The following is a 26,051-nucleotide window of genomic DNA, read 5'->3' as shown; positions in this document are numbered from 1 at the left end:
ACACAGATGTAAATCAATTTTGGTTACGTTTGCCAGCTCGGGATTGTCTCTCTATTCCGATAGGTAATATTACCTTTATGGGCTAAAATGGTCACATTTACCAATTCCTCTCAATTAATTCAGCAAATGAATTGTCAAAAATGTCAAAGTGACGAATGTCAAATAAGGACGAATTACTAGCCATGAATTGCAAGCAAGTGACTATTTTGCGATTCTAAAAAAATTAATCACATTATGATTCATAATATGAATCTCCAAAGTGACCATTTTAGCCCCGCTGATCAAAATCGGTCCACACGTTTGGATGGTACGACGCTTCACACAGACACACACACAACACTTCAAACTTATATCACCCCTTTTTTAAGGGGAGTTAAAAAAGTAAAAGCGTTTTCCAGATGAATAATAGGCAATATGGGGATCATCAATTCCTTTCACTCGATAAACCTCACACGATGAGAAATAACCGAAAAGGTCTTGAATTCATTCAGGATCTAATATTTCAGACCCTAGTCACAATGGAAATATGATTAATTATATCAAAGGCTGAGAATGGCATCTATACCTACTATTCTATACTAATACTAGCTGTCCCGGCAGATGTTGTTTTGCCATATAAAGTACTAGATGTCCCGCGCGGCTTCGCCCGCGTAAATTAGGAATTTTACAGGAACCGTACATTTTCCCATAAAAAATAGCTATACTCTCTTGACGTGTTCTACTCGCGCTGATTCGCACACCACAATTAGTCACACTACACATCTCAGCTACTCACCTTCTCTTCATAATCATATCTTTCCTTTATTATTGCTTTCAGCTTATTACCTCAAACCACATGATCATGCTACATACAGCCTTCAATCTCAAACCTCTAAAAAAAAACTCTATATCACACTCGTTCTCTAACAATTGTCGTAGATATTATAATTTTAAAAATTGTTTACAGTAATGGATCTATCGGCAATTACATGTGAAAGGTTAGAGAACTTTGAAGCAGGGCATAAATTGTTATCTAAAGATCATGATTTCTTATGCCTGATGCGTGGCCTGACGCTTAATATTAAAAGTATTAACCAGAACTTTGACTCCTTTTTAGTGACTCTTAAACGTTTAAATTTTCAATTAGATGTAATCATATTAACTGAATGTTTTCTGACTGAAGATACGATCGTTCCTCTGATCCCAGGATATGTGTCATTTAGAACATCAAAATATATTAATAAAAATGGGGGTGTCGTCATCTATGTATCGGATAAATGGAACGTCTCATCTTGTGAACCAGACTGTGATGATTGCAATTGCTTACAAGTCACTCTGGATGATAGAATAGTCCAATGATATTCTATGTTACTAATTGGAATAGTCGTTCTTGGCATATATTGTTCGCCCTCGTTCAGATGCATTGACCGGTTTTTGACATCACTTGATAATTTACTGCAAAATAACAGCACAAAGATTCTGATACTGGGCGGTGACATTAATATAAATACGCTGTCAATACAATGATATTCTATGTTACTAACGTAACTGTCAATACCATTAGACGATAGCTGCGCAAAATACCTATGTATGCTTTCTACTCATAGGCTTCTGCCAGCTATTACTCTCCCCACAAGAGGTTCATCCTGTCTCGACCAACTCCAACTTCATACTAATCTGACCTAAACTTCATAGGAAAATCGTTATAATTTATAAACTATCTGACTTAGAGCATTGAAATAAAGAATTTATGTAATATGAAAACCTCTTCTATCTTTCTAAAACAAAAAAGAACCAGTTTAATGTGCTAGATTTTTCACAAAAAGCCATTATTTAAAAAATACACATTTTTTTTCTTAAACTTTGTTTTTTTATGTTTGATTCCACGAAATTTATAACATAATATTGCCTGTGTAAGCGTAGTCCACAAGTTTAGCTATCAAATGAGACCTTTTTTATCTTCATAGCATATTTACATGAGAAGTACTGGTCAGATTAGTGTGAAAGCCTGAGAAAAACTAAAATGGCTCCCATTTTACAACCGTGAGAGAGAGAAAAAATTTGAGAGCCAATTTGTCGATAAAATATGCCATAGATCATGACGTTAAAGGATTGGGCACCGGTGTCGGGACACATTGTATAATATAGTATAATAATATAATATCTATGGACCCTTCACACCACGTCAGTCTGGCCCCGTGCTAAGTACCTGAAGGACTTGTGTTACAGGTACCAGACAACGGAAATATATGACCGGAATTCTGAACTTCCTAGAAAGACCAAGAGCGGTCAAATGACCCATCGTATGTTTTTAAATTTTTTTGTTTGTCTTACTATTTTGCTTTTGCATTTTATTGGTCATGTAATTATTTATAAATGTAACTAAATTAAATAATAGAACAAATATTCAAGAAAATTATTTAAAAAAGCATTTTATATACCTGCTACTGATATAATGACATTATAATGACTCCACGAGATTTATTGGTTTTGTTCCTGTATTTGAGCATAAAACACCGTTTTTTTTTTTTCAGATTTTATATTTTCTCATTTTAGCGATAGAATGGTAAAGTTACTCTTATGTACAGTAATTCACGTCTAGAAGCCATGAACATTTTGATGAAAATATCCTATTGGAGAACAAAACTATTATTTTTTCGTGTCGTATTTTTGGTCTCGATATAAAAATCTTTTATCACTATTTAGCTAACAAAGTACAAAAATATGCTTTAGAAATGAAATATACTTAAAATTAGCATAAATATAACAATTTTTATCATATTTACATAGAACTATAATTCGCTACCTTTAGTTTGTTATTTGCTTCGTTTGTGTAGGTAAAACAAAAAATAAAATTAACTTAGCATAAATATTTCATTGAAATTCGAACTACTTATAAACCCTGGCTGTGTTAGGTCAACTCAGGCAACAATACTATGAAAATTGACACAGATTTTTGTAGTAACGTTGATAATTGTAAATTTTATTTTTTTAAAAGACAAATTTTCCACTTTTTTACTAAAAAGTGGCCCCGTGCGAGTTTCTTACGCCGGTTCTTCTCGCCGGGTTAATTCCCGAACCGGTGGTAGGCAACATGTAGTTCAACATTCTGAAAATATTTGATTCAAATTTATTCAGAAATAAAACAATTTTTATTTTATTTTATTTTTATTTTATAATTTTCAAAAAACAGGGTTTCATTAGGCAAAAAACTTGAAATACGTTACAATATCAAAACAGGCAAGGCAAAAGGTTTTATTTGTGCACATACTATATTTGTAAATATATTACCATTATTTTAACATATGAAAATGTGAATTTTTAGACTATTTATGTAAATAAAAGTATTTATCCCACTTTTGTCCTATGAGTCATTGACAAGTCTATCTCAGTCGAGTTTTTTAATAAATTTCAAATCAAATTTCAAATACAACACACAAACAAAACATAATAATAATAAAAAAATTGAAAGAAAAATAAAACTTGCTAAAAAACCCACTTTCTTTATAAATTTTATTCAAGCGGTCAATTGACCGCTGCGGTCTTTCTAGGTAGGTTGTTATTTAAAACTTATAATTATTGAGCAATCATTAAAAACACGTTTTCACAATTTAAACAATCGCACGCAACTTTCACGCAACGGTAACAAAAATATCGCAAATTAAAAACGAAAATGAGGTCATTTGACCGCTCCGGTCTTTCTAGTGTTAATACTTTTATACTGTACATACATTTAAGATTTTTATTATATCATACACATTCATGACCCAGGAACTTTTTTTGAAAACTTTTTGTTCCGTCGGCGGGATTCGAACCCGCGCCGCGACCCCCGGCTTGAGCTGCCAACGCGCTCACCACTGAGCCACAGAGGTCGTCATAGATTTGACAGTTCTTGTCAGTTTGACTTTGACGGCAAACGAACAGGAACTTAATTGACAGGAAAATCAGTACCAGTGTTCCCAACTTAGGGGTTTTCCCCCCAGATTTAGGGGTTAAATAAGTGAGATCGGATTTTTTTAGGGGTATTTTCAGGGATTTTTTTTCTTTTTAATATTTTTAAATTGTTGATATTCATATTAATTATTTCTTGACCTAGCGACTTCTAGCGACATCTATTACGTAATTCTATGACCACTCTGTGGTGACTGGCGGCAATACTGATGGTCCGATTTACATTAAATCGTAATGATGTCACTTGTGCAACATTTAATCCAACAAATAAAATGTTGAATTTATTCAATAATAAGATGTACGACTTCAAAACATCTGAATCTTCAGATGAAGATGAAATATTTAACATATTACTTAAATCAATTATTATAATAGAAATATTTTAAAACATATTTCAGTATATTATTTCTAAACTATTATACATTTATATATATATATGCATATTTTAGGGGGAAAACAGAAAAATTAAGGCGATTTTAGGGGTTTTTGACACCAATTTAGGGATAAATATTTTTGAGAGTTGGTAACACTGATCAGTACGTGTTTATTCTTATTTACAAATTTTATAGAAATTATTCAAAATATATATAATACATAATATTAATGTTCAACGATCCCACATTATGAGTAAGTCATATCGAATAGATTGGTTTGATGGGAGCGTAATCGAGGACAGACCTACCGCATCTACAACAGTAGAACCACAAAGAGCTCAATCCCCTAAAGATACCAAGGAAGGAAACGTTAAAAAAGCAATAGGATTTATAAAACTATACGAAATATCACAGCTGGAATCGCCAATTTTGAATTTGGAACTCGAGGCAAGGCCTGGTTTTTGGTTACTTTTCTCATCAGGTTTATCCGACGATTTTATAGTCTTAATAGTGAAAACATTAAAGACTCTATACAAGTCTCTGGAGAAAAATGATAGCTTCAAACTCTTCCAGCTTTTAGAAACTAAGTTTATGGAATCAGACTTTTTTAACAAATTACATGACTATGTAAAGAAATTACCAGACGTAAGACTTTCACAAAAAAGCAGAAATTCACAACTGTGGAACGACGTTAATGGATTTTTCTCCGACCTGCTGGACTTTTGCAAAGGAATATTTAATTTTTATAAAAATAGAAGGGAATATTTGAAAAAATTAGAAAAGGTAGTGGAAGTAACATATGTGTCGGCTTTTGGAGTCGCAGAAAACCATTCTGAGAGCATCTCTTCAAATTTTTACCAAAATATTGCAATTTTACAAGAGGATCTAAGGAAAACACTGACTGATACTAGTAATAATCCTTCTCAGGTATGATTATTTTGATTGCAAACCTAATTTTGCATGAAAAATTTATATTCAAAAACATTATATAATAATATTTAAATATAAAAATAAGTATCAAAAGTGTTATAATATAAAAAGATGCATATTATACATGTTTATTTTAATATCATACATCATTATTTATCTTTTCAGATGAACCCATCAACAAGAACAACTACAAAATCAGCAAAGACAACTACAGAAAAGGATATTTCATTAAAAGACTTTTCTGATATTCTAGATGATGGCAATAAACACTATCAAGACCTAAGCATTGTGCCCAACTTAAGCTATTTTAGCTTGCAATATGTAAACAGCATCAAACCTAACATAACAGGTGGTGCTTACGAAAGTGTGGAGCACTATTTAGACATACAGTTTAAATTGTTGAGAGAAGACTGTTATCGAACATTAAAAGAAGGAATAAGTAAGCAATTCTTTTTGATTAAAATATCTTTTGTCATGTTTCTGTAAAGCAGAGCTACAAATGATCCTTCTTATCCTACAATGTAAACTTTTTAGGTCAAAAACCTTTTTTGGTAAGTGACTTGAAAAAATAAGCATAAAACCTTTAACCCAACTGTAATAGAAGGGGTCTGAAATGAAAAAAAAAACAGAATATTCTGTATAAAAAATACTCACACTCACACCTGCACCTTTAAAGGAATGAGCAAACTGAGATGGCAGCACGGCACGTCTCAGTGTGCTCACTACTTAAATCATCCCATACATTTTGTTTTCTGTAATTTTTGCAGATCAGTATAGAGAATATAAAACATTGAAAAACTGCAAAGATGCTAATATCAGGTATGTCAGTTTACCTAATAATATTATTATTAGAGTTCAAAATACAGTTAGTTAAATTTAGTATCCATACAAATATTATTACTTCGATCACAGTTTCCAGGAAATGCATGTATTCTATTGTTGTCGCGATCACCGGTGCTCTTATGGGGCTTGAAGAATTAAGATATACAGTATTAACCTCATGAACCCCACCAACACCTTAACGAGCCACGCGTAAAAATACCTCTGTGTACCACCGGCTCGTTACTGAGCCACCTGATGCACTCGACCTCACACTGTTTTGGAACTTATTTTAGTGTGGTTAAGTTTTAATTTCGTTTGTTCTATACATTATTTTTAAGAGTATGAAGTTGGCTACAAAAAGAATGCACTAAATTAGTTTCTGATTGGTGCAATTTTGTAAGGGCCTGTTTCACCACTTCCTGATAAGGCGATCCACCAATTAACTTGACAGATTAAGTATGGAGAATCTGTCAAAAAAGTTGTGAATTGCCTATTAAGCACCTTATCAGAAAGTGGTGAAACAGGCCCTAAATCTCGAAAAAAAAGAAATTCGAAAAATTTGAATGGCGCCATAGAACGCGGTATTTGAGGCTGAATAGAATTTTGACATCCCGGTATTCGAGTGTCTGTCTGTTATCTCTTCACGCTCAAACTGTTGAATCATTAACAGTTTTCAAAATATGTTAATTGTTACAGGGTCTACAATAACGTTTCCGTTACTGATATACAGTTGGCAATGAATCATCTAGGATATGTTGTGGACTTGGGTCGGTGTCCAGATTTGGAGGCCTACAATACTAAAAAGTCCTTCATGCATGGATCCCTCTTGATATTAACGTGGGATAATTTTGAGACGATGCTGTGTGGAACTGTCATCACCAATATAGGAGATAATAAAGTAAGTAATGTTTTTCAAAATAATAAAATATAATGAATACTCTTTATTTGAACGAAATACTCTTCTCTATAGTGCGTCAAGAAAGTCATCACAGGCGGGAAAATTTTCTAAACGTAATCACGCTTATAAGGTGTATTTTTTTCTTTGTATTTTCACAGAGAACGCTTATTAAATTTTAAATATTGTCACCTTGCACATTTTTATCTCGAATTAATAAAGTTCTCTTATGTTTTATTTCATTTAAAAAATTTCCTGCCTGTCATGACTTTCTTGACGGGCTATAGTCTTGTGAATGCTCCTGGCTGGGTTTCAATGAAACCCACAGGCACCGAAACTGGTGTGTGTTATTACTATAACAATTATCAGGGTGAGCAATGCGAGCCCTAGTATATCCCACAATCTGTACATTTTGTGGTACATGTTACGGAAAAACTATCACGCCTATTGATTTGTGCTATTACTTTTTTATTATATATTTATATTATTTTTTATCATTGTTGTGGTTAAAATCAGTAAAGCCGTTTCGGAGGAGTACGCTACCTAACATTGTGACACGAGAATTTTATAGATTAGAAGATAGATATAGATATGTCATCATCAGTCAGTCAAGGTGTGACGACGTGAGCCCTCACAAATCTTAGCTTTTAGCTAGTAGTAGTAGTAGACATCGGATTAGGTATATGCCCTATAAAAGTATGCACTGTAGGTACTAACATAATATTATGCACTATCAATGAAAATATATTATTACCAAAATATGCACTATAATAAATAAGTCCCATTATGCATATAATCCGATGTCTACTTATTAGGGTTTAGACTCACTGGATTGAGATCCAAAATAATCAGTATAGAGATGTGCCCAATGGGGAACAATCTCCTCCTGCCATAATTCGCTAAACTCATCTGCTTGTGGCGGTACCCACAATTTGCCTAACAATCCTGCATCGCACTATCGAAGTTTCGGAGAACGGCAAGATATATATGTCGCAGCCGACTGGTTTAAATAGCCGTTTAATCAAACAGCTAGCCCTTTGACTGAACAACGCCATTCAATCACACGGCTATACGTCGTTTAGCCGACTTGTTGACTACAACGTTCAACACTACGGCTAGACGACGCTTAGCCAACTGGTTTGTTTTTGTTTTGGCGGGGGGCTGCGCCCCCCGAGCCCCCCTTATATTTGGCGACGGTCGCCGGCTGCTGCCGCAGCACGCTCGCTGCGCTCGCTCGGCTCCCTCTGTGTTGTGGTCTAAGTTTTAACCTAACCTAAGCAACTTTTGGACTTTCTGGATTGTTTTTGTTTTGACGGGGGGCTATGCCCCCCGAACCCCCCTTTCGGGGGAGGCTGCGTCCATCCAGTTCATAATCCCGTAATTTCTCCTCGAATATTTGTTGAAATTTTAATTCACTCCACAATTTTTGTCTCTTTAATAACACTTGTAACTTTTATTAACTACTTTCTTTCCGAAAAACAACCACAAACACCAACAAACACCTGCTAGTTGACGCCATATTGTAAATAAAACGCACCTAGCGCCGCAGCGGTGCGCGCTGAACTGCTTCAATTAGACGGCGGCTTTTGAATCAGCTGTAGTATTGAACGTTTTGAGCGACTAAAATATTCAATATAAAAGCTAGACGTGTGATTGAATGGCGTTGTTCAGTCAAAGGGCTAGCTGTTTGATTGAACGGCTATTTAAACCAGTCGGCTGCGACATATATACAACGTCTGAGATGACGTCAGTGGGCTCCGGCCTGACCGAGCATGCTATCTCTCTCGGTCGGAAGATCTTCCTTTTCGGCCGCCACTAACAACGTTAAATGCTCATACTTCATAGTCTGAAAGACTGATCGCATGATTTTGGAACAGAAAAAAAACTTATTAGGCTTTCATAGTATAAGCGCTGAGTGCAGTTATAACAAAACAAATTAATAATACTGTAGGGTGTGTATTATATGTATATTTTATCATTTTATGTACAAATTCGTGACATTGCATTGAGGGCATTAAATTCAAAATACAAGTCTAAAATCTCTTGTGACCCTTATTCCTCCTCTACATATCGGCGGATGCGTCGGGAGATGCATCCGCAACCATATCTGCGGATAAATTGCGATCTGTCCACACATCTGTGAGTTAATCAGTCTGTGGTCAATCGTGAAAGCGTAACTCGTGCCGCAAAAAATGGATATAGAGACAGTAGCGGCTGCTTCTATATACTTAATTAGCACCTATAATTATTACCTAAGAGTGTAAGAGTGCACCGCAGTAGATTAATAAAAAAAAATGGAGCAAAAGAAGGTGGTGGATGCTGTCTATACACAAAAACAGAACAAAGTAATTGAAAATATATTATTCGAAATAAATATTTTGGCAATATTAACTATATACCTAATAATAATATTTATTTAATTTTGATTAGGGCGAGCATTGAAAAGTAGCTTGCAGAACTTTGCGCTGAACCATCTGGAGAATTTTCTAATTGGTCATGTTAGCCATTTCGACGACAAACACACACGTCCACTCCCACTAAATTTCCGTCGAATACTGATACATCGGCAGTCGTGTGGACAGGTGCCTTGCATTCGCGCTCGATCCCTTTGATCCGTGTCGAAAAACCGACACCAAACGGATGTGTGGCAGATGCATCGGCCGACGTCAAATACCTACCACAGACAAGCAAAAACCGTCGTCTACACATCGGCGGAGGCATCCGCAGATACAATCTGCCGACGCCGATATGTAGAGGAGACTTTAGGGAGATCGCAGACGGCACACTTTTTGTGTGATCAAGTCTGCGGCGCACATACAGTCTGCATGGCGCGGCCATGCAGACTGTATGTGCGCGTTTTTCAAAATAAAATTAAAAACATTTGAGAAATTTCTAAAATGTTAGTATCGGATTGAAGTACAATGAAAACATTTTTAACCACTGGATCTCGGCAAAAATCTGTCAAAAATAGAAATCCAAAATCCAAAAAAAAAAATGGCGCCCGGCCCCGCCCCTTTTTTACAAATAATGTACTTATTTGTTGTTATAGCGGCAGTTCAGAACAGATATACACAATCTGTGAAAATTTCAGAAGTCTAGCTATAGCGGTTCTTGAGTTACAGGCGTTACAGCCTGGTGACAGACATCGAAGTCTTAGTAATAGGGTCCCGTTTTTACCCTTTGGGTACGGAACCCTATAAATGTTATGTCTACAGAATAAACCGACTGTATCAGTTCGATGTTAAATGAAAGGTTGCGTCCACAAACTAAATTCAAAATTGTGAAGTCCCTATTGGAAAACCCTTTATATGTAACTAATATGTAATAGTCTTGATATATCTGTCTATGATAATATACATATATTATGTCTGTCCGCCATGCCTACTGAGTTCCATCTAATAATTTACAAGTACTAACTTTGTATTTCACATAGTTGGTTGTAGAATTCGACGGGAAACTGCGAGTGGACTTCAAGGAGTACACAATGGTTGAGAGTGACGTGTACTTTGAGCCCTACCACAAAGTGCTGAAAGTGCTCAAACAAGCCAGACCACCGATCCCCATGCAAAAGTACATTGTGTACGTCGATGTAAGTGTCGAGTATTAGAGTTTTTAACCGACTAATAGTATTTTAAAAAGATAAAACCGAGTAATTGTACGTAATTGAGGAAAAAATTCGATATCTCAAAAGATACGGAACCGATTTTGATGAAACTTGCAATATACCCTAAGTTTAACAATACCTAGTACAAGAAAAAAATAATTATTTAAATCGGACTTGTACTTTCGGAGATATGCGATCACAAACAAAAACATACATACAAATTTGGCACATTTGTTCAAAGTCTGATATTATAGACTAACATGTACGAAAACTGGACTAATAAAGACTAACATTTTTTATTAATCTATATCACAGTCAGAAAAAATGTGCCTTTTAAAAGTTTATGTATGTTTTTAATTTTTATGTTTGTGTTTGCATATCTTTGGGACTAAAAGTCCGATTAAAGTAATTCTTTTTTTATTGTACTAGGTAATGTTCAACTCAAGGAACACTGCAAGTTTCATTGAAATCTGTTCAGTAGTTTTTGAGATTGGGAATTTTAAGTACAATTTTGAAGTCAGTTTATTTTTAACCGACTTCGCAAAAGGAGGTTATCAATTCGACCCGTATGTATGTAATAGTTAGTCTAAATCAGCGTCTGAAGAATTGTGCCTTTTAAAAGTGTACGTACCTATGTATGTTTTTGTATTTGTGATCGCATATCTCCGAAAGTACAAGTCCGATTTAAATCTATTTGTTTATGTTGTACTATTACTGTATTGTTAAACTTAGGGAATATTGCAAGTTTCTTAAAAATCGGTGCATATCATCTTCATATGTACAACTCGTTTCAGAAAAAAATATTACCACCCGCATATTTGAATCTCAACACTGTCTACACCATCACTAATCATATCGGCAAGGAGCACAGATTTTCAGTGTTGACCCCGAACTGGCCCACGGCAGCTCAGTGTGGCCTTGACGACTCCCAAATGGAGGCATTCAGGTTTTTTTCATTCATTAATTATTTTTTTATACAAATGTACTTTTTTAATATCCATCGTTGACATTTTCGTACAAAATCATTAACTTTTTTAATATTAATCTACAGTCTGTCAACTGTCAAGAAAGAGTAGACGCTGAAATAAATTTTCCAATCATAATCACGATCAAATGGTAATTTTTGCGCCTTGTATTTTCACAGAGATCGTTTGTACACTTTAAATATGAACGCTCTGACACATTTTTATTTGCAATAATAAGGTTTTTTATGTGTCGGAAACTACTCTTTTTTGACAAACTGTAATTTTAGTCCATTACGGCTTGGGCCTTTTTATCTAATCAATAAGAGGCATGCAGGTTCGCGCTGACCAGGGAATTCGTGGTCATCCAGGGTCCACCGGGCACGGGCAAGACCTACCTGGGCACCAGAATCGCAGGGACGCTCCTCAGCAACGTATCCTTTGCTGGATCACCCATGCTGGTCATATGCTGCACCAACCATGCCCTCGATCAGTTCTTAGAAGGTCTCCTCACCTATACGAACCGTCTCGTCCGAATCGGCGGCCAGAGCAAAAGCAAAATCCTCCAAAACTACAATTTGAGAAACCTGCAAGCGCCCAAAACCTTCGGCAAAATTTACTACCACAAGCGGAAGGAGTTGGACCGAATATTGAGCGAATTTAAGACGCTGGCCGAAAAAGATCAGGCGTACCGAGAATATGTGGTTTCGTACGATACGATGAAGAGATACATCAAGGATCCCTATGTTTTCGGCGATGGGGAGGGTTTCGCCGATTTGTTCGATAACTCCGATAAGGACATAGTCACAAACGCCGAGTTCCTGCACTGGCTCTTGGGACACAAATGTGAGATGGAGACCAAGGATATCCACGACTTAGTGACGTGTTTCTCCCTACGTCAAGCCAAGGATGAAATAAAAAAACGCAAAAAGGAAATCGAACTGATGAAATCGAACGCCTGTGATTTCGCCAGCTCACCGATCGAGACCGAGAGATTGGCGGAGGAAAGAATCAAGGCTCTAGAAGATTTGTTGGCCGCTTTCGAGGTACCTACTCTATTTTACCTGATAGACTAGAGAACTGCCTTAGAGCCAGTCCACACGGCGCTTTGCGTCAACGCAGCGCTGCCGTTTGACGCATAGCCACACGGGTGCAGCGTCATCGCAGCGTTATTACGAAGCAGTCTTAACATCAATACTCCCTCCCGTTTCGTCTCGGGGGCTGCTGTCCGTCATGTATGCGTTGTTTTTTTTTTTTTTTCTCCGGTCGAGCCGGCCCATTCGTGCCGAAGCATGGCTCTCCCACGTATGTGTTCTGTGGACTGGCTCTCAGTGTTTACACTCAGCCCTCTATACAGGGTGTGACAAATTAAAGTGATACATAGGATGTGTACGTGTTCCTCGTAGAGAATAGAAACTTCGCTGTGAAAGACCAAATTTTTTGACGTATCAACGTCTTATAATTCGATCGAAAAAACATGACTCACGCGTTCGCTCTGAGGCATTCTATTTAACCCTTCAAGTGCAAGTGAGAGCGCGGGACATGGCGGAACGAGCGACAAAGAGGCACGTTGTCACGTTCAACTATTGTCAGTAAATTGACTTTACAGACAAGAGTTTTTTTTTGTATCGGGAAACTCGTGACGCACGGGCCCTTGACCATACGAAAGTGAAGTAAAAATTTGATCTTTTAGCGCTGCTACTTTCACAGTGAACTCTCTACAAGGAACACGTACACACCCTAAGAGCGCATACAGACGAACGGCACGTGTCGGCGGCACGCGTCGGCGGCAGTCGACTGGTGACGACGGCACCTGTCGGCGGCAGTCGACGGCAGCCGTCGACAGGTTATCACGCTTGCAGTTGTGACGTAGCGCGTAAAGGTAAGCGTCCACAGATCGGTATCGTACGCACGGACGTCTCGCATCAAACGGATAATTTTTTTACAGTACGTCCACTGTATCGGCAGCGTATGGATTACCGACTAGCCAGTATGTTTATCTTCAAATTAGTATAAACAAAGTTCCTAAGTCAACATTTCGGCTTTCGACTTTTCCATCCAAAACCCTCTTTTGAGCATTCATTTACTAGGCTAGTCGGTAATCTATACGCTGCCGATTCAGCGGACGTTGCGTACTATACCGACCTGTGGACGCCTACCTTTGGGCAGTACGTCACAACTGGGGGCCTACCATCACCTCTACTAAGCGACACCGTTTGACAGATAAGCATTTATTACATTTAAGTCAAGCTAGCGATCTTAAAAAAGTTGATATTTCACAGCGAATTTAACAATGATTTGCATTTTTTACTGTTTTCTAGTAAAATTATATTTAAAAAGTGAGTATGGTAATGTTATTACAATAACATTACCGTACTCACTTTTTAAATATAATTTTACTTGTAATCTTACAACAAAGTGTTTGGGAAACATGATCGTTTTAGGAAAGGTCGTGGTAGGCCCCCTGCAAGCGTCATAAACTGTCAACGGCTGCCGTCGACTGCCGCCGACAAGTGCCGTTGACTGCCGCCGACACGTGCCGAACGTCTGTAAGAAGCCTAAACTCTAAAGTATAATCACTTTCTTTTCAATTCTGGATGTGTATGATATAATAAAAATATTGAATATATGTATAGTATAAAAGTATTAAATATATTTCCGTTGTCTGGTACCTGTAACACAAGTCCTTCAGGTACTTATCACGGGGCCAGACTGACGTGGTGTGAAGCGTCCATAGATAAAGACTTAAAAATTTCATAGATTACGTTTCATTTTCCCTACAAAAGTAACTTTGAGTATAAAAATAAAATAAATAAATATCATATCACTTTGTTTTTTTTTTAGAAAATGATGGCCTGGCCCTTCCGCGAAAAATGTATTCAAGACGAGGAGCCACTTAACATACCTATGACTGACCAAGAAAAGAGATGGTATGCATATTTTAGAATGATTCATTCGGTGCAGCAATATCATAATCATATGAAAATTTCGTTATACGTGAGTACCATCAAGAAATTATTGATTTATTTATTAAACGGCCCACGTCATTTGGTTGAATTATGTTAATTTAATGTAAACTTCGTCATTCGTCGGCTGACAAAATGCTACCAATATACCATCTGCCTACGAATCAACTTCTCTGATAGTATCTTTAGGACTTAGAGCCAACCCACACGTACCACAACCACACCACGCAACGACAAAATGCCGTCAAGCAGTGGTTACGTGTGAATGGTGTCGCTGCAGCTTTTTGTAGTTGCGTTGTGGTACCGACAAAATGTCGACGTGGTTGCGTTGTCGCCAGTAGTTGCGATGTGGTTAGGAACGAAAGTCAATGAAACCATGGGCGAATTATACAATGAAACGGAGGGAGGAGTCAGCGCTCAAGCGTCAAGATTTCGGCGTTCCTGGTTCATGTATGTGTAATTAATATGTGTGTCATATAATAAAAATCTTAAATATAATTATATGTATAGTATAAAAGTATTAAATACATGGTGCAATTGAACCTACCGGCCAAATTTTTTTAGGGCTTAGGTATCATTAGGAAAGTCCATTTAACCAAAAAAATAGGGTGTTAATTTTTTTTACAATGGCATATTTTATCCCACTTAAAATCGTTGCAGAACGATCACTTCGCGGCGGTGGGTAGAGCGGGGGTGGGGCAAGAGCGACGCGTAGTGTCCATCAATTGTGGTGTTTTTAGGATAACTTTCGGATACTATTTCTCAACATTTTAGTACTGAGTATAAAAGCAAAAATACGTATATTTTTATTTTTAACAAGGATCAATGTATCGAAATTTGGCGGGAAGGTATAATTGCACCCTGTATGTTTCCGTTGTCTGGTACCCGAACATAAATCCTTCAGGTACTTATTACGGGGCCAGACTGACGTGGTGTGAAGCGTCCATAGATATTATTATTATTATTAAACCTTGTAGAGACAATATCTAGAGACGAGTCGGGAGTTGGAGAGGTTGCGTGATAGCACGGACTGCGAGAAGCTCAAGGGGGTAAAAGTGGTGGGGATGACCACCACCATGGCGGCCGCGAGGCACGGCCTGCTAGAGAAACTCAAGTCATTTGTCGGTGAGTGAGTGCTGTAACTATAAAGTTAATATACCTAGCGGAATAGAGAAACAAAAGCCTGAGCGAGCGAGATGTCACTATCAGTAACACTGTGGTAAAAGGAAACGTGTAATACATGACAGCAGAACCAATTTTTTTTCATCTGTTTGAAGTCCAGTCGGCACTTATCGGCACGTTGACAATTTAATCTCTTAAAAAGATGCTTGTGTAAGTGTATACGTAAACAAATTTTTACACACAGACGTAAATCAATTTCGGTTTCGTTTGACAGCTTAAGATTGTTGCTCTCTTCCGCTAGGTACGAGGGCTGCTATTTATGTATCCGGAACTGGCCACTTACAAGAACAATATTTAAAAAGTAATTACAACATTTGAAAATAGAACTCTTTGGTTGAAGAATACATTTTGTTTCATGTGACTGTCAATTATTTTTCCATTGTGGCGTCATTTTGAAAATTGCGTGTCTTCATTTGCCATGGATTTAACGCGTGAACATTTTCGTGCAATGATTTACTACGATTTTCGGCGTGGGCTAAATCAACAACAGTGCTTTATTCAACTCACCGCAACTTTTGGAGATGAAGCACCATCAAAAACCACTGTTTATCACTGGTACAGTGAGTTTAATCGTGGGCGGTCTATGCTCACGGATGAAAATAAAGAAGGTCGCCCAAAAACAGCTGTTGTCCCACAAAATATAGATGCTGTGCGGGAACTAATAATGCGTGATCGTCATGTTACATATCGCGAGATAGAGGCGTCCTTAGGCATAAGTATGACGAGCATACATAAGATATTACATGAACATTTGGCTGTAAAAAAAATATGTTCGCGTTGGATTCTGCACAACTTGACAATCGATCAAAAACGGGCTCGTGTCGATTGGTGCAAAAAAATGATAAAAAAATACAACCGTGGTACGTCAAAAGCCGTTTATAATATCTACACAGGTGATGAATCTTGGATCTATGCATATGACCCCGAAACTAAACAACAGTCAACGGTGTGGGTGTTCCAAGATGAGCCGAAACCAACAAAAGTTACTCGTGCAAAAACTACTTTGAAGCAAATGGTCGCCTGTTTTTTTGGAATTAATGGACATGTGGCTACAGTGCCATTAGAGAATCGTAAAACGGTTAATTCTGAATGGTATACGACCATTTGTTTACCAGAAGTCTTTGAAGAAATAAGAAAGGACAACCGACAACGCAGAATCATATTACATCACGACAATGCTAGCTGTCACACCTCAGCTGAAACAACTCAGTTTTTGGAGGGTCAAAAGATCGAATTGACTGGTCATCCGCCGTACAGCCCTGATTTGGCACCTAACGATTTCTTTTTATTTCCATACGCGAAGAACAAATTACGTGGTCAACGTTTTTCGAGCCGCGAAGAGGCTGTTGATGCGTTCAAAATGCACGTTTTGGAGATACCTCAATCAGAATGGAAAAAGTGCTATGAAAATTGGTTCCAGCGTATGCAAAAGTGTGTCGATCATTGCGGCGAATATTTTGAAAAGCAATAAAACCATATTAAATGATATATGTTTGTTTCTTTTTTTAATTCCGGATACATAAATAGCAGCCCTCGTAACAAACGAGAAATGACGTTAGAGAGTTTGAGTCTCGTAATGGTTTCGTAGTAGACCTCCAGGCCCCTTATGGTCAGACTGCACTATTCTCAAATTGCTGAACCGTCCGTAACGGTCATTAACCCCCTATCAAAAACTTGTCATATTTGATCGTTTTCTACACAAACTGCGAATGACAATGAAGTGTCAGATATTTCTAGTCTGGCCGCTGCGGCCATCGAGATAGATACCTTAGGATGAAATCGCCATAGACCACGCGCACCTGGCCGCACGCTGTCAAGCGGCTTCACCATACTTTCGATGGCCGCTGCGGCCTGGCTGCTAATGCGCGCCCGGGCTAAGGGCGAAGTCGTATTTGTAACACGCTTTTATTAAAATAAAATAAAAAATCCAATGACAATACAATAATGTGTTAAAAATTTAAAAAGCGTTTTTTTTTTACTATTATTATTATTTTTACTAAGTTAAACAGAATATAGTGCGAGCATTTTTCACATGGCTCCGAGACTAGAAAGGTGCCACCTTAAATGATTATATCATTATATTATTTGACACATTTTATACGTGGGAGAGCCATGCTTCGGCACGAATGGGCCACCATGAGAAATACCACCTTCTCACAGAAAACCGGCGTGAAACAGCGCTTGCGCTGTGTTTCGGCGAGTGAGTGAGTGAGTTTACCGGAGGCCCAATCCCCTACCCTATTCCCTTCCCTTTCCTTCCAATCCCTACCCTCGCTTATTACCCTATTCACTCTTAAAAGGCCGGCAACGCACCTGCAGCTCTTCTGATGCTGCGGGTGTCCATGGGCGACGGATGTTGCTTTCCATCATTTGACCCGTTTGCTCGTTTGCCCCCTTATTTCATAAAAAAAAAAAATATAATGATATAATCAAAACAAAAATTATGAACTCCATTACTTATGTATAATTACTCAGTTATGTTTACGTATTGTAACTAAGTACTTTATAAATTGTTTTGATTTTTTTTTATTATACTTTTTCACACTCCAAGGCACAGAGGCGGGCAAAATACTGGGGCCTTACTCCCGAACCTAATATCGATTTCCATTTTCGATATACTATTTTACTTTCAGTCGTGGTGGAGGAGGCTGCCGAAGTTTTAGAGTCGCATATAGTAGCAGCCCTCACTGACGAGTGTAAACATCTCATATTGATCGGTAAGTGCACTGCACTAATATCCATACTACTAATATTATAAATGTAAAAGTGTCAGACACACTTTCAAATTCGGAAACATTTGGAAAATAAATTGATTATTAACGATAACCGCAATAATAATAAACAACGTCCGTACCTGTAGGCCTACTACGAAATTGTTTTGAGACTCAATCGGACGAGAATGCCGCGTTCTGCTCTAACAACGTCATTTCACGTTTCTTAGAGTAGGATGCGGCATTCTCGTTCGATTGTTTAAGTCTCAAAACGGTTTCGTGGTACGGCCCCTGTAACATTAAACGGCTGAACCGATTTTGATGTCATTGCAGGCGACCACCAGCAGTTGAGGCCGAATTCTGCTCATTATATCATAGGGAAGAAGTACAACTTGGAAGTGTCACTATTCGAGCGTATGGTCAAAAATGGCGTCCACACCAAAACTCTTACCATCCAGAGACGTATGCGGCCAGAAATAAGGGACCTGCTAGTGCCAACAATATACGAAAAGTTGGACTGTCACCCCGCAGTCCTGAGCTATCCAAACGTAAGAGGCATGTCCAAGAACCTATACTTCTTCGACCACAATCATTTTGAGGAAATTGAGGTAAGACCCTTTTTAACCGAGTTAAAACTGAGGTTTTTCAATTCGTATATGTTTTTTCTATGTTTGTTCGCGGATAACTTCGCCGTTTTTAAACCGATTTTGATGATTATTTTTATTGGAAAAAGAATACAGGTGAACCCATGATAAGATGTTTTGGCTCCCATACAAAAAAAAATACATTTTTTACTTATTTTTGCTCTATAACGCGCGTAACCCTTCTTGCGCGAGTGCAACTCGCACTTGTTGATTTTTATTGCCTAACATGTAATTAGAAAAAAACCTTGTAACTTATCTACTTTATATCATCTGGCTAAGATATCTGCGGGGCTAAAGTGGTCACATTTAGCAATAGGGATGATGACAAGGTCAAAAATTAGCAAATTTTGTTAATAAAATAAAGAAATCACGGTGAAAAATAAGTGTTCCCAAAATTACAGCTCGATAGCATTTTAATTTTTTTTGTTATGCGCCTTCAAAGTTAGATAATCAAGTCGATTTTTTTTCAATTAAATTTCTTAATATTTATATACCAATCGATAACTTATGCAATTAAAAGCAACTTCTGTTATGAAACCACTTTCATAAACGTAACATTTGATATACCTGTCGAACAAAGTTGTCTCCCGATGCCTAGAAACTACGAAAGAGTGACGTCAGTCTTTCGTAGCACTTTGTATGGAGCGTTTTGGGCTGGTCTATTCTATGAGATGTTTGAATTGTCATATCTTGGTGAATTTTTAAGCTATCAGAGTTATTCTTTCAGCGATGTTTCTATTTTTTAAGGGTCTTTCAATTACCAATAAGAAAAAAAAATAGTCATCTAGCCTATTCCTCTCAATCAATTCAGCAAATAAATTGTCAAAACTGTCAAACTGACAAATGTCAAATTAGTACGAATTACTATAGTGCGACAAGGTTAAATATAAACGTGGGCGGTGGCGCTGCTCGTAAAGGAGAACTGTCAAAAATGACGTTTTTGTATGATGGCAGCGTTAGTTCCTTTTTTCGACACGTTCATTTAACTACTTGTCGAGTTGTAGACATGAATTGCAAGCAGACTTGCATTTTGCGATTTTAAAAAATGAATCATATTATGATTCTTAGTGTGATTCTCCAAAGCGACCCTTTTAGCCCCGCTGGCTATATATAAAATTCACACTTTTCCTGGTACTAAACCTCTATTTGTGGAAAAAGCTAAGATTTTTAAATTGTTACTTACCCACTTCACCCACTGGTGTGTTCATATCGTTTTTCCAGGCCAACGGCAGCAGCTATATGAACAAATCCGAAGCGTATTGGTGTGTGTCGCTCGCGCACTTGTTCGTCACACTCGGGTACGACCCATCTGAGATCACCATCATAGCGACCTACTCCGCACAAGTGGCACTCATCGTTCAGGTGAATGTTATATAAATAAACAAGCTTTTGCCCGCGGCTTCGCTCGCGTTAAGAAGTATTATTATATACAAACTTTCATCCCCTATTTGAACCCCTTGGGGTTGGAATTTATCAAAATCCTTTCTTAGCGGATGCCTACGTTATAACATCTACCTGCATGCCAAATTTCAGTCCTATCCGTCCAGTGGTTTGGGCTGTGTGTTGATAGATCACTATGTCAATCAGTCAGTCAGTCACCTTTGAGTTTTATATATATAGATAAATATAGATAAATAAAAGTTTATTTGACCCAATAGGACATTACACTACAATAATTCACAAGAATTTATCCATACTTAATAATATTTATAAATGCGAAAGTGTGTCTGTCTGTTACCTCTTCACGCCCGAACTGCTGAATCGATTTTGCTGAAATTTTGTATGGAGATACTTTGAGTCCCGGGAAAGGACATAGGATATTTTTTATCCCGGAAAAATGTATGGTTATGAATGTATAAATAAAAGTGTGTCTGTCTGTTACCTCTTCGTGCATACCTGAACTGATTTTGATCTTTTCTAACGTCTTTCATATTTTGTTGCAGCGAAAGAAAGATTATAGTCTTACAAGAGACGTACACGTGACCACCGTCGATAATTATCAGGGCGAGGAGAACAGAATCGTTATTTTGTCTCTCGTGAGAAGCAACGCAGAGAAAAATGTAGGTTTCCTGAGCACGCCTAACAGAGTATGTGTCGCTCTGTCGAGAGCTAGAGAAGGTAAGAGCTGATATATATTTACCTATTACCCTATTCCCTCTTAAACGCTCGGCAACGCACCTGCAGCTCTTCTGATGCTGCCAGTGTCCATGGGTGACGGAAGTTACTTTCCATCAGGTGACCCGTTTGCTCGTTTACCCCTTATTTCATTACAAAAAAAAATGTTGGTCAAAAGATAGTTGCTGAAGCAAATTTTCCAAACATCGCGATCGATCGTGGCTTCCTTCGCCCTAGTATTTTGACAGCTACAGTTTTTTAAGAATAGGATGTAATAGATAATGTTTTTTTATTTGTACAATTTAAAATTAAAAACCCAGCAAAAAAATACTCTTTTTACTCCTAACAGCTGTTCCTTCCAGATAATAATTACTCTTTCTTATTATATTCGGCGTCTACTAGTCGATGACATAAGCTGCTAATTTGGAATGGCATAATATAATCGTATTTTTGCTATGCAATACCTTCACCGCGGCAATCCCCGAGTGCAACACATGTTTTTTTAATTTATAATTATTATTATTTATGTAGTCGGTTTATAATAATTATTATTATTTCCAGGTCTATACATATTCGGGAACATGTCGTGTCTGGAGACCAGCCCTATGTGGATGGCTATGAAGACTAAGCTGCAAGCTCAAAACGCTATCGGCAGGAAACACAGACTTCTCATCAACGACAAAGAATACGAAGCAAGTCATTCTTTATCCCAAAAAAACGATTCTATTTTAAGTAAAAATAGCAAAGCAAGTCGTTCTTTGCCCAAAAGAAACAATTCTATTTTAAGTAAAAATAGCCAAGCAAGACATACTTATCCCAAACAAAACGATTATATTATTATTATTAAAAATAACGAAGAAAGTAATTGTTTACCCCAACGAAACAATTCTATTATGACTAATAATAACGAAGCAAGTCGTTCTTTATCTCAACAAAACGATTCTATTATTATTATTAAAAATAACGAAGAAAGTAATTGTTTACCCCAACGAAACAATTCTATTATGACTAATAATAACGAAGCAAGTCGTTCTTTATCTCAACAAAACGATTCTATTATTATTGAAAATAATGAAGCAAGTCGTTCTTTATCCCAACGAAGCAATTCTATTATTATTAAAAATAACGAAGCAAGTCGTTCTTTATCCCAACGAAACAATTCTATTGTGTCTAATAATAACGAATTCAGTCGTTCTTTACTCCAACGAAACTATTCTGTTATGGCTAATAATAACGAAGCAAATCGTTCTTTATCCCAACGCAATTATTCTATTATGACTAATAATAACGAAGCCAGTCGTTCTTTATCCCAACGAAACAATTATATTGTGTCTAATAATAACGAATTCAGTCGTTCTTTACTCCAACGAAACTATTCTGTTATGGCTAATAATAACGAAGCAAATCGTTCTTTATCCCAACGCAATTATTCTATTATGACTAATAATAACGAAGCCAGTCGTTCTTTATCCCAACGAAACAATTCTATTGTGTCTAATAATAACGAATTCAGTCATTCTTTACTCCAACGAAACTATTCTGTTATGACTAATAATAACGAATCAAATCGTTCTTTATCCCAACGCAACTATTCTATTGTGACTAATAATAACGAAGCCAGTCGTTCTTCATACCAACGAAACTATTCTACTGTAACTAATAATAACGAAGCAAGTCGTTCTTTATCCCAACGAAGCTATTCTGTTATTGATAATAATAATGACCGAAACATTTTTGTTAATAATAATAACAATAATAAAACATATTTTAAGTCAATAGTTGATGGTATTCGAAATGTATTTACAGATGTGATAGATTTTTTCTGGAATTAATTATTATTACTTAGTCAAATTTTTTTGCACCAGTGTTTATAATGATATTAAATAGCTTAACTAAAGTTGTAGGAAATCAAATCTGCGACAGGTTTGATCCTTTTAATTTTCTTTAAAAAAATTAAAAATAGAGGACATATTATGGCTAAAGAAAGATTTGAATAAATAAATAAATAAAGGTTTATTTGACCCAATAGGACATTACCTTGTTTTAAAGGTTGATTTGATCTTCAAAGCAATATGGCGGCTAACGCACCCCTCGGATTTAGTCGAGTTTTTTGAATTTAAATGCTATTTATGATCCCCCCTAAACATTGGTGCAAATATACATGGCTAAACTAACGCTACTGGACTATACTGCGTGAATGGTAAGACATGTTCAATACTCGAGGACGTGATATTTGGCTATTATATTAGATGAAAAAAAATATCAAAAAATAATATCAATGAGTAAATGTAGCTTAAAGATAAATCATTATTTACCCAACGCATCCATGGACACCGCGCGCGGGGAGGGTAGCGGCGCGGTGTATCTTTGGTGGCGCACGCCGCCGCGCCGGTCGCATAGTATGCCTACTTGCCTAGCCGCGTAATTTACTTAGTGTGAATGATTCATTTATTTAAAGGAAAATTTGAAAAAATAATAATAAGTATATAATTTTATTACAGTACTTCCAAATTAATAATCACTTTGGGAGCACTGTACTGTATTGTATTGAACATGTCTCACCAGTCATGTTGTATAACTACGCATATGCTTGGTCCGCGGTTAGTCTAAATTATATATCAGATAATTGAAACATGTCAAGCCTGGATTGACTTGATTTACATTTAAAGATAAATGTGTGTGGATGGCTATGAAGACGCTGCAAGCTCAAAACGCTATCGGCAGGAAACATAGACAAGGTGACTGACTGACTGATTGACATAGTGATCTATCAACGCACAGCCCAAACCACTGGACGGATCGGGCTGAGATTTGGCATGCAGGTAGATGTTATGACGTAGGCATCCGCTAAGAAAGTATTTTGATAAATTCCAACCCCAAAGGGTTCAAATAGGGGATGAAAGTTTGTATACAATAATACTTCTTAACGCGACGAAGCCGCGGGCAAAAGCTCGTAATTAATAATGACCGAAACATTTTTGTTAATAATAATGACAATTATAAAACATTTATTAGGTAAATATTTGATGGTATTCGAAATGTATTTACAGTCGCGTTCGATTTTTTCTGGAATTAATTATTCCAGAAAAATCTACATTTGACAAATGAAGACATGAACACATTAAGTGGGTAACTAACTTGAAAACTATTTCTTTGTATTTATTGAGGCTTTATAATCGGGAAAATAATTTTTAAATAAAAAAGTGTGGATTCTATCCATGTATAAGTAAGTTATTTGTTCAAATTATAAGGGAAAAATTAGTAATTGCTCTTTTATGTTGTAAAATGTTAGTTACCCGCTTAGTCGATACATGCCTTCAAATATAAATACTAACATAGATTAAGAAACACTAAAAATAATAGGTAAGCTTGGCCGGCTTGAAATCACCTCTAGAGCAGCTATCCCCAACCCGCGGCCCGTCGCGCCGGCGCTTTTTTGTGGCCCGCGTGATGTTATACCATTTTGAAATTCACGCCCTCCGGAAAAAATTACATTATTTTTCCGGAGGGCGTGAAAGTCGTGAATTTTTTTCACTTTTAAATCGTTAATTTTGAAGAACGTTGTTTTTTATCCCTAAATTTTTTTTGCGACCCGCGACACCAAGACCAAAGCATGTTAGTGACCCGCATGAAAGAATGGTTGGGGACCACTGCTCTAGAATCTAGACTCTAGAACGTTGTATAGCTTCATAAAATGACCGCGGATATTTTTTTTTGCTTATTTTATTTAAGAAGGCATCAATTACCAAATGTTCTTTTACCGCTTCGTGTGTGACTGTCAGTTTCTTATAGTTCTTGCAAACTACGAGCGCGCGTAGCCTTTATTTGTAGTTGGAAATACGAATAGACATTTTCGTTAGTGTGCGTACCTAACGGAGCAGTCAGTAGCGAGCGAGCCATGTACGCGTGTATAGATATGGTCACCAACACAACTAAGGGCGCCGCGCACTCATAGATTGCAAGATCTGTACCTCTTAACGATTTTTTGCATAAAATTAGGGACAAATGAGCAAACGGGTCATTTGATGGAAAGCAACTACCGTCGCCCATGGACACTTGCAACATCAGGAGAGTTGCAGGTGTTTTGCCGGCCTTTTAAGAGGGAATATAATAATACGTTCATCAATAGCCGCAAAATTTTCGAGGCATCCCCAATCCCCATCCTTTAACGGTACTTTGGGTGCAGGATGGAATAGTTCCTGTCTCTGAAATATGTAAGGCTCCCGCGCGATAAACGAACTTTGACCGACATCTAGCGGTCGGTTTATTCATTCAAGCATTTAAAAGGTTAAACCGCATTAGGCGACACTGCAGCTAAGGGACGCGACACCGAAGTCCCAATTAATACCTTAAGTTGTGTATCACCTGTAAAATTTTTGCTAAAAGAGCAACATTTTTTTTTTATTTGTATGAGCGAGAGCCCCAGGCCCCCAGCGCGGCAGCGTCATGAACTTGCTTATTACAAAAGTCTAAAAAAAATAAATCTTTCAGCGCTGCTACTTTCACAGTAAACTATACAGGGGACTCATAGACACCCTAAAATATTATCATTGTGTTTTCTTACACGCTGTATAATATTTGGTGCAGTGTCTTCATGCCTAGAGCGGTCTTACCATATGAGTGTTAAGTTAACCGACAGACACACTTCGCATTTCTAATATTAGTAAGGATTCATTAATATAGCTTAGTATCTTGTAATTTTTTTTAATTTAAAAACTATATTTCTCGCATTTATTGGCTGTTTTATACTCTTCTGACCAATTTTTTTCCTACTTTTCAGGTTGGCACGACCAAAGAGTTAGATAATATTTGTAATACAATGTTAGAGTTACAACTTTAACCAATGAAAGAACATTTAGCAATGCCTGTGATATTTCACTTAGGGCCTGTTTCACCACTGTCTGATCAAGTGCCGA

At 37.1% G+C, this 26,051-nt stretch overlaps 1 protein-coding gene and 1 long non-coding RNA gene across 5 annotated transcripts; one reads left to right on the top strand and one right to left on the bottom strand.

Annotated features, from left to right (window-relative positions):
* LOC121732947 lies at positions 1 to 13,259 on the bottom strand. 3 transcript variants are annotated; one of them, XR_006036465.1, is made up of 2 exons: positions 13,249 to 13,259; positions 1 to 82 (listed from the first exon to the last, which is right to left on the bottom strand). It is a non-coding gene; the product is annotated as an uncharacterized LOC121732947 (long non-coding RNA). The 3 variants fall into 3 exon arrangements; XR_006036464.1 differs by lacking the exon at positions 13,249 to 13,259 and adding an exon at positions 6,850 to 6,861; XR_006036466.1 differs by lacking the exon at positions 13,249 to 13,259 and adding an exon at positions 3,902 to 3,912.
* LOC121732943 (NFX1-type zinc finger-containing protein 1-like) lies at positions 4,514 to 26,051 on the top strand. Of its 2 annotated transcripts, XM_042122979.1 has the most exons (15): positions 4,514 to 5,231; positions 5,400 to 5,673; positions 6,002 to 6,053; positions 6,753 to 6,954; positions 10,385 to 10,540; positions 11,350 to 11,501; positions 11,855 to 12,563; positions 14,362 to 14,514; positions 15,461 to 15,608; positions 18,299 to 18,382; positions 18,710 to 18,984; positions 20,242 to 20,382; positions 20,964 to 21,138; positions 21,697 to 21,827; positions 25,916 to 26,051. In XM_042122979.1, exons 1-15 carry the CDS (start codon positions 4,554 to 4,556, stop codon positions 25,973 to 25,975), a joined length of 3,390 nt encoding a protein of 1,129 aa, XP_041978913.1. In that variant the 5' UTR covers positions 4,514 to 4,553; the 3' UTR covers positions 25,976 to 26,051. The 2 variants fall into 2 exon arrangements, with proteins under 2 accessions (XP_041978913.1, XP_041978912.1); XM_042122978.1 differs by lacking the exon at positions 25,916 to 26,051 and having other exon boundaries at positions 21,697 to 23,378.

Source organism: Aricia agestis, chromosome 13 (assembly GCF_905147365.1).
Source record: "Aricia agestis chromosome 13, ilAriAges1.1, whole genome shotgun sequence".
NCBI classification, from domain to species: domain Eukaryota; kingdom Metazoa; phylum Arthropoda; class Insecta; order Lepidoptera; family Lycaenidae; genus Aricia; species Aricia agestis.
Note: the sequence above shows the minus strand (reverse complement) of the source record. Positions and strands in the feature narration are given on the sequence as shown.

What these genes read in the sequence shown, in the direction of transcription:
- LOC121732943 (XM_042122978.1), top strand. Translation starts at nt 4,554, where the DNA reads ATGAGTAAGTCATATCGAATAGATTGGTTTGATGGGAGCGTAATCGAG. An exon ending in AACATTAAAAGAAGGAATAA is followed by an intron (nt 5,674 to 6,001) that starts GTAAGCAATTCT and finishes TAATTTTTGCAG; the next exon opens with ATCAGTATAGAGAATATAAA. An exon ending in TCCCAAATGGAGGCATTCAG is followed by an intron (nt 11,502 to 11,854) that starts GTTTTTTTCATT and finishes AGAGGCATGCAG; the next exon opens with GTTCGCGCTGACCAGGGAAT.